This window comes from Corvus brachyrhynchos, unplaced genomic scaffold (genome assembly GCF_000691975.1).
Source record: "Corvus brachyrhynchos isolate BGI_N302 unplaced genomic scaffold, ASM69197v1 scaffold332, whole genome shotgun sequence".
Lineage (NCBI taxonomy): Eukaryota > Metazoa > Chordata > Aves > Passeriformes > Corvidae > Corvus > Corvus brachyrhynchos.
Window position 1 is genome coordinate 2,648 of NW_008236628.1, and position 10,722 is coordinate 13,369.

Here is a 10,722-nt window from a genome sequence, read left to right on the forward strand (position 1 = left end):
GGCTGTGGGGCTCCCTCCAGATCCCGCCTCATCTTCTGGAACTCTGCCTCCCGCTTCTTGTTGAGCTCAATCTGCACTGAAGTGACACCACCCGCCTCCTCCAGCCGCTCGCTGATCTCCTCCAGCTCCCGCGACAGGTCTGAGCGTAGCTTTTCCACCTTGGCTCTGCCTGTCCGCTCTGCCTCCAACTCCTCCTCCAGCTCCTCAATCCGCGCCTGTGCTCCAGGGATGGAGATACTGTGAGCAGACTTGCCTCCACCCAACTCCTCCACTCAACTCAACCAGTTGAGCTGGAGACTTTTCAACCCAACTCACCCCAGCAAGCTGAAAACTCTTCAGCTCATCTCAGACAGCTGTACACTTGCCAACCAGCCAGGAATTCCTAAACTCAGCCTAACCAGATAGAGACTCTTCCTCTCAACCCAACCAGCCAGAGGCTCTCCAGTCCAGCCCAAATAAGCTTGAATAGATCCCTCACCTGCAGCTCTTTCAGCTTCTTCTGGAGCTGCAGAGCCAGAGCCTGCTCATCCTCAACCTTGCTGTTCTGCTGGTTGATCTCAAACTCTTTCCTGCAGATGAAAGCAGGTAGCAGTGAGGTCCCTGCCCTTGCTCCCTGACCAGTTTAGACTGGGGAAAGAGGTCCAGCCTTACTTCTTGAGCTTCTCCTCCAGCTGCTGCTTGTCATTCTCCAGATCCATGATGTTCTCCTGGGTCAGCTTCAAGTCACCTTCCAGCTTCCTTTTGGCCCGTTCCAGGTCCATCCGGACCTTCTTCTCCTGTTCCAGGGAGCCTTCAAGCTGTGTGGAAACATGGAAATGGGGGGAAACCTCAGTTTTTCATCATCTCTGCCCCAGTAAGCTCCTCAGCTCTACCCATTGTGGGACCAGACTACACTCACATCATCCACTTGCTGTTCCATCTTGAGTTTGGCCTTTGTCAGGGTGTTGACTTTGTCTTCCTCTGCCTGCAGGTCATCCAGTGTCTGCTGGTGAGATTCTTGCAGGGCTTTCTTCTCCTTTGTTAGCTTGGCAATCATTTCATCCAGCCCAGCCATCTCCTCTGTGAGGTTCTTTACCTGCAGGAGGAGAAACACCAGGCCTCCAGCTTAGTTCCAGAGGTGGGGAAAAGCTGGCTGATACGGCTGTTGTCCTTGGCCAGTGAGGCCACATCAGTGGTAAACACAAAGGATGTTGAAGCTTCATGTAGCCCAGATCGACTAGCCTTGGATCTCCTCAAACCAAAACAACCAGGTTGTGTTGACCCAAATCCCCAAAACTTAAGGTCAAGGTCTCTCTCCACCCTCACCTTGTTCTCAGTGGCATGTTTCTCCTTCTCCACCTTGGCTAGAGTCAGCTCTAGATCATCTATATCCTTTTTCAGCTCTGAACACTCATCCTCCAGCTTCCTCTTCTTAGCCGTCAGCTCTGCATTCATTTCTTCCTCATCCTCCAGTCGCTCTGTCAGCTCCTTCACCTTGGCCTCCAGCTGGATCTTGTTCTTGATCAGCTGGTCGCAGCGCTCTTCAGCATCATTGAGGTTGTCCTGCTCCTGTATTGGGGTGGTAGGTGAAGTGGGGTGGCCCTGAAGGGGTGCTGGTCACCCCCCAACATGGTTTTGGGGAGCAGTCTCACTCACAGCCTGCACTTGGAGCTGAAGGTCATTCTTCTCCTGCAGCATGGAGACCATCTTCTCCTCCAGGTCTTTGCGTCGGGTCTCTGACTTCTCCAGGGCCTCCTTCAGCCGCCCAAACTCTTCCTTCATGTTCTGCAACAGAGCCCAGGAGACCAGTAGCCACATCCAACCCCTTCCATCCATCAACCCCACCCAACCCATTTTAGATTCCAAGCTGCCTGCCTCATCACCTCCTCCCACCTGCATCTCCTTCTCTGTCTCAGCACTCTTTAACAAGGGCTTGATCTTGAAGTAGAGCTTCATCCAAGGCCAGTTCTTCACCCCCATGAAGGCCCTGATGTTCCACTGGATCACCAGCAGTGAGTCCCTAGAATGGCAACACAAATGCCACCACACCACAAAAGTGGTGACCCACCAGAGGTCCCTTCTCAAGGAGAAGACCCTTCCCCTCTCACCGGCGCTCCAGGATCTTCTTAAACTCAATGCGCATGAGCTGCCCTCGGGCCTGAGCCTGGATGCGGGTGATGATGCGGGAGAGGCGCTCATCCCGCATCTCCTCCAGAAGTCCCAGCAGCCCAGCCTTGAAGAAGACCTGATGGAGGAAGGAGGCAAGTGAGAGGGCGGATTGGTTGGGAAGGGTTGGTGGACAGATGGATGGGTTGATGGGTTGTTGGGGGGATGAAGCGATGGATGGTGGGATAGATAGGCAGGTGGACACATCAATGGGGTGAGACCATGGGGTCCACATAACCCCATGAGTGGTAGGAGCATGGAGAAACCATGTGCCCTCACCTTGGTGTGTCCAAACTTGTACTGGTTGTGGTCAATGTCAATGGATCCCAGGAGCTTCTCAGCGCCCTTGCGACTGTCAATGAACTGCCCTTCAGGGATGGCGGCAGGGTTCAGGATGCGGTATCTGGTGACCAGAGAGGACAGGAGAACCCTGAAATCATCCCCAGTGGGGTTGTCCACCACCTCCCCATATTTTCTCCTCTGTGCCTACCGCTGGCGGAAGTCCCCATAGAGGATGCGGTTGGGGGAGCCCTTGCGGCAGGTGCGGGGGCAAAAAGGCGGATGCGGATGCCCTCCAGCACCCCATTGCAGCGGAGCTGGTGCATTACCAGGGGATTGTCCATCACACCTGGCAGTGGGTTAGAGGGGTGGTGTCAGACACAAGCCAGACCTACCACCCTTTCCCCTGCCCTCAGCCCTGCCCTTTGCTCACCCGGCTCCTTCCGCTCATTGGGGATGATGCAGCGGACAAAGTGAGGGTGGGTGGTCTTGAGGTTGGCCATCAGCTTGTTGAGGTTCTCCTGGTGAGGAGGGAGGAGGAAAGAAGCTGACCAATGAGAAAGCAAGAGAGGGTCTCGGGGGCTGAAGGAGTGATCCACCATTCAAAAGGTTGTCCTCCCACTGCCCCACACTGGGTGCATTATGTAGGTCCCTCACCCGATGCAAAGCTGAGACAGTCTGAAAGGAGGAGCCTTTCTTCTTAGCTCCTTTCCCCTTCCCTCCATCACCACCTGGAGAGAAGAGGGGTGGGATAACAAAGGAAAAAGGGTGACTGGTGGACAATGGTCTTTGCCATCAACTCAACCATCCATTCACCCACCCGCATCTGTCCCAGCGTAGTTGGAGAAGAGGTTGGCCAAGAGCTTCAGGGCTGACTTCTGGTAGAGCCCCACCACTGTTTCATTGAGGGGGTCCTTGTTTTTCTGCAGCCACCCGATGATGTTGTAGTCCACTGTGCCAGCATAGTGGATAAGGGAGAAATGGGCCTCTGGCTTCCCCTTGACATTGCGCGGCTTCCCAAAGTTGGCCGACTTGCCCAGGTGATTATCAAAGAGCTTAGCCTTGAAGGTCATGTCTGAGGCCTTAGGAAACATGCACTCCTCCTCCAGGATGGACATGATCCCCATGGGCTGGGAAGGAAAGACCTCAGTGGTGGTGGAGGACACCAAGCACAACCCTACTGGCAAACTTTGGAGTCCCTGGGCAAGAAAGGGCCCTTCCCCAGCAGTCCCTTCAGCTCCCATGAGGCCCTGGGGGTGGTGGTACCTTCTCAATGAGGTCGATGCAAGCTTGGAGGTCCATGCCAAAGTCAATGAACTCCCACTCGATCCCCTCCTTCTTGTATTCCTCCTGCTCCAGCACGAACATGTGGTGGTTGAAAAACTGCTGCAGCTTCTCATTGGTGAAGTTGATGCAGAGCTGCTCGAAGCTGTTGAACTGGGGAAGGAGAGAGGAGATGGACAATGGGGTTAACTGGATCAACTTAACACCCAACAGCGTCAACAGAATGCCCAATGAGATCTAGGTGAACCTGAGCCCCAACTGGGTCAGCACAATACCCAGTACTATCAGTGAGGCCAACTCAACACCTGAGATGGTCAATACAAGGCCCAAAGAGGTCAAGTTTCCACCAGAGGTCAACATGAAGCTTCAGAAAACCATCTCAACACCCAACTGGATCAACCCAACCCCTAAGAGGACAAACACCCTGCCCCCTCAGTCCTCACATCAAAGATCTCAAATCCGGCAATGTCCAGCACACCGATGAAATACTGCCTTGGCTGCTTGGTGTCCAGAGAGTTGTTGATCCTCACCACCATCCAGTTGAACATCTTCTCATATACAGCCTTGGCCAAGGCCCCAATGGAGTAGTACACCTGCTGGACATTCTGCCCCTTGGTGACATATTCATTGCCCACCTTCACCCGGGGGTGACACAACCCCTTGAGAAGGTCAGCTGAGTTCAGCCCCATCAAGTAGGCTGACTTGTCAGCATCTGCAGAGCATCAAGAAGAAGACATACTGTCAGATTCCACCTAACCTGGTGACCCCAAGACCTATGTCATCCTGCCCCCACTTACCTTCAGTACCATCTGGTTCTGCCTGCTCTTCCCGTTGCTTCTGCTTGAACTTCATGTTGCCAAAGTGCATGATGGCTCCCGTCAGCTTGTAGACACCAGCCTTCTCCTCAGCCGTGAAGCCCAGGACATCAAAAGCGCTCTGGGTGATCAGTGGAGGGGGGTGGGAGAGGGCCTTGCCACCAGCTGTGGTCATGGCTCTCTGCTGGCCACCATTTGTGTGTCCCTCTGCCCTTCCAGCTTGTCAAATTCTCCATCCATCTGAGGACTCATCCATCTGAGGGCTCACCCATCCAAGGACTCATCCATCCAAGGACTCACCCATTATGGATTCACCCATCCATCTATGGACACTTCTCGCCATGGATTCATCCATCCATCATCCATCCATCCATCCATCCATAGACTCATCCATCTATGGATTCATCCATCTATGGACTCATCCATCCATGGACTCATCCGTTCACCGTTAACTCCATCCATGCACCCATGGACCCATCCATCTGTTTGAGGACTTGTTCACCCGTGGACTCATCTGTCCACCTAAGGACTCCCCGACATGTTTTTATCTTCACCCACAACCTCCTCCATCCCCTGCCTCCTGTCCTACCTTCTGTCCCTCACCCCACATCATCCCACTCCACCAACCCACCATCTTCCACCCTTCATATCATCCACCTTTCATCCCTATGTTCCTCCTCCACCCATCCATCTTCTACCATCTCAACCATCCACGTGGCATTTCACCTTCAATTCATCCAGGTGATGTCCACCTGCCCAGCCCACCACTTACGTCAGTTGCCAACAGCTCTTCAGAGTCATCAATGGAGGCCACAGTCACTTCTCCTTGGGAGACATAACTGTAGTCATAGGGGTTGTTCGTGATGAGAAGCATCTCTGCTCCGTGGGCCCAGGATAGAGACAAAAACTGAGCATTTGCACTGGCTAAACAGCCCCAAATCATCCTCAATTGCCCCAGGAAGGAGCAGAGAATTGGAGGAGAGGAAGTAGAAGACTCAAGGCCAAGCATCCTACTCACCCAGCAGCTCTGGCTTCTTGTTGGAGAGGATCTGGTAAAAGATGTGGTAGTTCCTCTCAGCCTTCAGCTGGAAAATGACACGGGACTTCTCCAGGAGGTCTGAGGTGGGTATGGAGAGAAGGAGGATGGAGGCTGGGGTGAGGAGATGGATTCATATATGGAGAGATGGATGGTAGGATAAGGAGGTGGAAAAGGAGGGGTGTCTGGATGGTGGGATGAGCAGATGAAGGGAAGAAGAGAGGAAAATGGAAGGTCAGATGGATAGTGGGATGAGATGATGGATCCACCAACCATGAAGATAGATGAAGGGATGGACTTGGGCAAGGGGGAGGAAGTCAAGGAGGGAGGGAGGTAGACACAGGGAGATGGAGGGACAAAGAATAGGAGATGGAGGGTCAGGTGGATGGTGGGATGAGGAGATGGAGATGAAGAGGTGACTGGATGGAGGGAGGAAGGGGAGATATGTATGGATGAATGGAGTTCCTGAGGGGACGGATGAAGTTCATGGGTGAATAGAAGAGTCTACAGATGGATGAGTCCTAGGATGGATGAATAAATCCATGGATAGATAAGTCCATGGATGGATGGATGACGGATTACAAGACATCCTCTCGCTGGGCTCTCAACCCACTCACAGGTCTCAATGTCAGCTGACGCCAACTTCCCTGTGGCCCCGAAATGGATCCGGATGAATTTCCCCTGGGAAAGCAGTAGCAGAAGGTGGAGGTGGCTGCCATCTTGCAGCAGATCCCACACCATATACCCTGTCCCACAAACTGCCCCATGGACCCTTCCTCATACAACCCACCCTGATCACTCACAAATCGGGATGAGTTGTCATTGCGGAGAGTCTTGGCATTGCCAAAGGCCTCCAAGGCAGGGTTGGCCTGGATGATCTGGTCCTCCAGGGTGCCCTGGTGGGGTGGGACAATGCTGGGTATGGACACCACTGGGGGACCCTCTTTGCCAAGGGTACATGGACTGAGGCACTCACCTTGCTGCTATTGGTCACTTCCTTCTTGCGGTCGCCAATGGCAGCAATGCTGGCGAAGTATTGGATGACCCTCTTCGTGTTGACTGTCTTCCCCGCCCCGGATTCTCCACTGGGGGGGCAACAGTGAGATATTGCATAACATCCTGGTGGGTCCTTCATCCCACCCCACTGCTACGGGGCAGGGTTGGACAAAGCGGGGCCTTACGTGATGAGGATGGACTGGTTCTCTCGGTCTGCCAAGAAAAGAGAGGAGTCAAGTGGGATGAAGTTGGGAAACATGCTTGGCATCTTGGTGTGGAGGCTGAGGTTCTCCATCCTCCCAGGTGAGGACCAGGTCTAAGGCAGGAGCCATTTTTTGGAGTGGGGTTGTTTAGTTTGAGGTCCTCACAGGATGTCCTTACCTGTCAGCATGTTCTGGTAGGCATTGTCAGAGATGGAGAAGATGTGGGGTGGAGCTTCACTCCGCTTCTTTCCCCGGTAGGCAGCCACCACCTCGGCATTGTAGACGGGCAACCACTTGTAGGGGTTGACAGTCACACAGAAGAGCCCGGAGTAGGTCTGGAGAAAAGGGCAGGTGGGTCAGACTCAGGAGGTGCCACCCCACCAGGTGGGGACATCCTTTGTGTAGGTGGCCCACAGGATGTGGTCACAGGATGTCCTGATTTTGGTTGTCCATAGAGGGACTGGAGAAGGGGCATCTTGGGTCTGGGTGGCCCACAACATCCAGAGATGGGACATTTCATGTGTCAGTGGCCCAAGTGGTCTGGAATGGGACATCTTGTGTCCCATCAAGGGGGCTATTGAAGTGACATCTTCAATCTAGGTGACCAGAGGGGTCAGGGGATGCAACATCTCAGGTCTTGGTGGCTGAGGTGGTCTAGAAATGGGATATCTTGGGTCTGGGTGGCCCAAGGGAGCTGGAGAAGGGCCACCAGGTTCTAGGTGTCCTTTGGGTCCATGAAAAAGCCACACCAGGTTTTAGGTGTCCCATAGACTCTCTGGAAGACCTATCTAGTTCTAGGTATCCCAAGAGCTTTAGGAAAGGGTCACTAGTTTCCATCTACCCCATAGGCTGTGGGGAAGGCCCCATCTAATTCCCAGGTGCCCCAGGGGTTTGTGGGAAGGCTCACATAGATCAACCAAGAGGCGTAGCGCTCCTTGAGGTTGTAGAGGACAGCAGGCTCATGGAGGAAGGTCAACATCGCCATGTCCTCGATCTTGTCAAATTTGGGGGGGTTCTGCTGATGAATGTCAGCTTCCTTCACCGTCACCGTCTGGGGGGAATGGGGAGACAAGGGGGTGGGAGTTGGGAGGTGCCCCCTGGCTTGGAGGGTACCTTGTGGGGTAGGGGGTGCTCCGTTGGTAGGATTTCTTTCGTGGGTTGGGAGAAGTCTCCTATGGGTTGGGGGGCACCCCCCACTGGTTGGAAGTCTTCAATGGGGCAGGGCCCCCACCACTATCAGCCTGGTTTCCCCCTCCCCCATTTGCTCCTCCCAAACCTTCAACCCCCCTCCCTCCTTTCCAGACCCCTCCTACCCCCCCCCCCACCACCAGCCCTTCCCATCCTTAACCCCTCCGTCCATTACTCCCATTAATCCTTTGCCCCATATGGCCCCTTGCCCCCTCCCCTCACCCACCCCAATCTCCCAGCTGCCCACCTCTCCCAGCTCAGTCTGGACGGTGACCTCCCCGCCTTGGCGCCCCATCACCCGCCCCCGAACGAACTCCTCCCGGGGGTGGGGGACGAAGCACTCGCTGCGGGGGTCGAAGGGTCTGGTCTGAGCTGCCAGCCGCTCCCGCTCCCCTGGCCTCAGGAAGGGGGCTGCCGCCCCCAGCGCTGCCAGCACTGCGTCTGCCATCCTGCCCCACACAGACAGGGACCCTGCAGCACCTGGGGGGCTGTGAGGCTGTGGCTGCAGGGTCTCGCCCCTTGTTCTATGGCCCCACACAACCCCATTGGCCAGAGCCCATTGCTGTGCATGGGCCCCTACAGCCATGCCCAGACCCCTATGGCTGTGGGAGACACTATAGCCAGACACAGAGCTTCGTAGCTGTGCACAGCCCCATGCATGGGCCCCTATAGATGTACAGGGAGCCCTATAGCCCACTGCAGACCCACATAGTCATGCACTGCCCCATGCACAGACTCCTGTAGTGATTCAGGGACCTCTATAGCCATTCAAGGACCCCTAATAGCGATGTACAGGTCCTCATAGTCGTGTATGGTCCCATGCACAGAATCCTATAGCCATTCATGACCCCATGTATTGAGCCCTATAGCAGTGCACAGACCCCCTATAGCTGTGGGCAGACCCCTATAGTCTTGCAGGGACCCCAATACCCATGCACAGCCCCATGTACAGACTCCTGTACTGATGCAGGGACCTCCAGAACCAGGGACCACCAGCCCCTGGAGTGATGCATGGACCCCTGCAGCACAAAGACCCCTATAGCCATGCACAGACCCCCATAGTGATTCAGGTATCCCTATAGTGATGCACAGAGATGCACAGCATTGCAGGGACCCCCATAACAATGCAGGGAACCTTAGAGTCCTGCACAGCCCCACATGCAGACCCCCATGGCAAAGTATGGACCCCCTGTAGTGATATGCAGATCCTATAGCAACACATACACCCTATAGCAGCATAGCAGCACACCCCCCGAAGCACCCATCCCCATGCTGCCCCACAGCATCACCCTCACCTGGAGTCTGTGGATCTAGCAGGTAAGATGAAGGGAGCTGGAGAAACATGCGGAGGGTGAGTAGGGCTGCACCCCGTGCCCCGTACAGACACTCTTTGCCCCATAAACCTCTTTATGGCCCATAGATCTCTTTGCCACATAGACCCCATGTACCCCATAGACAATCAGTGTCCCCTAGATGGCTGTGCCCCCATAGATCTCTGTCCCCCACAGTTCCCCTCAGTGCTTCTCAGGTCTTCTGTGCCTTGTAACCCCATGTGTGCCCCACAGGTCCCCACACCCCAGAGAACCAGTATGTGTCCCATAGCCCCCCTGTGCCCCATATCCCCCACACATTCCTCTGCACCATAGATCCCCATGTGCCCCATAACCCTCCTGTGCACCCCAAAACCCCCCATATACTCCCTCAGCTCTTCATATCCACATCCCACATTCCCACCCTGTCTCTCTCTGCCCCACGCAGACACCTATGCCAGCCCCGCAGCCCCACGGCCTTTATAGACCATCCTGGGATGGGGAGGGGAGGAGCATTCCTGGGGAGGGGGTGGCTGATAAGGGAGAAGGAGGGGGGCAGCTCCCTCCGCTTCCCCAGCCACAAGATGGCATCTTTCCAGTGACCCAGGCATCCAGGACCTGCATATTCACCCCACAGGATGATCTATGGGGCAGAGCTATCCAGAGCCCTGGAGCAAGGGCTGTCCAGACCCCTTGTAGGGGTTGGATGTGGGGTGGTCCAGGGGGCCTGGGTGCCTAGGTCTCTTGTGTAGGAGGTGTCAATGGAGCCCAGACGCCTGGATCCCTTGTGTGGGGGGGGAAACTAGGGAGCCCAGGCACCAGGGTCCCGTGTGTGGGTGATCTATGGGGACCAGGGTGCTTCGGTGGGGTTTGTGATGATTCTGTGGGGCTCAGATGCCTGGGTTCCTTGTGCGTGGAGGGGATCTATGGGGCTAGGATTGCTGGGACCCTTGTGAAGGGGGTGCCTATGGGGCCCGGATGCCTGGGTCCCTGGCCAATGTCCTGTTACCCATGGGGTGGTGACAGCTCAACCCTGCCAGGTCTATATTGGGAAACATCGGCGGGGAGGATGGGGGGAGATTGTTATCTCGTCCCCCCAGTGAGGCGCCATGGGGCTAGTAGGGGTCTGAGGGACGGGGGGGTCTGGCAGCAGTCCCCGAACAGCGTGTCCACTTTGTCATCAAGGAGGTGACAAGTGTTCCCGCGAGGTGACACATTCCCGTGGGCGGGGAGGTCCCCACCTCCCCATTGTGCCCCACAGATCCCCCTCCCCTGCCCCACAGACACTCTCCTCTGCCGCACAGAGCCCTTCTAGAGCCCAATAACTGCTCCATAGAGCCGCAGAGAGTCTCCACAGATCCCCATAGAGTCTTTTTAGCGCCCCATAGACTCCATATAGAGCCCCATAGAGACACTACCCCACCCCTCCTCTGCCCAAGTTCGGCGGGGGGGGGGGCCCCCCCGAC

The 10,722-nt window shown here is 55.5% G+C and overlaps 1 protein-coding gene across 1 annotated transcript in view; it reads right to left on the reverse strand.

Moving 5' to 3' along the window:
* Positions 1-9,699, reverse strand: part of LOC103624902 (myosin-6-like) — a gene marked incomplete at its 3' end in the record, with an annotated part of 12,341 nt that extends 2,642 nt beyond the window's left edge. Inside the window, 29 exon segments of the mRNA XM_017726559.1 lie at positions 1-5; positions 7-215; positions 479-569; positions 652-797; positions 899-1,075; positions 1,306-1,548; positions 1,636-1,764; positions 1,873-1,999; positions 2,088-2,224; positions 2,425-2,548; positions 2,636-2,685; positions 2,688-2,773; positions 2,858-2,945; positions 3,082-3,155; positions 3,245-3,554; positions 3,691-3,861; positions 4,152-4,420; positions 4,506-4,644; positions 5,296-5,399; positions 5,542-5,640; positions 6,177-6,240; positions 6,363-6,455; positions 6,536-6,644; positions 6,741-6,768; positions 6,937-7,093; positions 7,666-7,809; positions 8,194-8,395; positions 9,242-9,278; positions 9,681-9,699. The exon segment at positions 1-5 is cut by the window's left edge and continues 173 nt beyond it. Coding sequence (XP_017582048.1) covers positions 1-5; positions 7-215; positions 479-569; positions 652-797; positions 899-1,075; positions 1,306-1,548; positions 1,636-1,764; positions 1,873-1,999; positions 2,088-2,224; positions 2,425-2,548; positions 2,636-2,685; positions 2,688-2,773; positions 2,858-2,945; positions 3,082-3,155; positions 3,245-3,554; positions 3,691-3,861; positions 4,152-4,420; positions 4,506-4,644; positions 5,296-5,399; positions 5,542-5,640; positions 6,177-6,240; positions 6,363-6,455; positions 6,536-6,644; positions 6,741-6,768; positions 6,937-7,093; positions 7,666-7,809; positions 8,194-8,394 — 3,574 coding nt within the window.
* Positions 9,700-10,722: the final 1,023 nt, after the last annotated feature.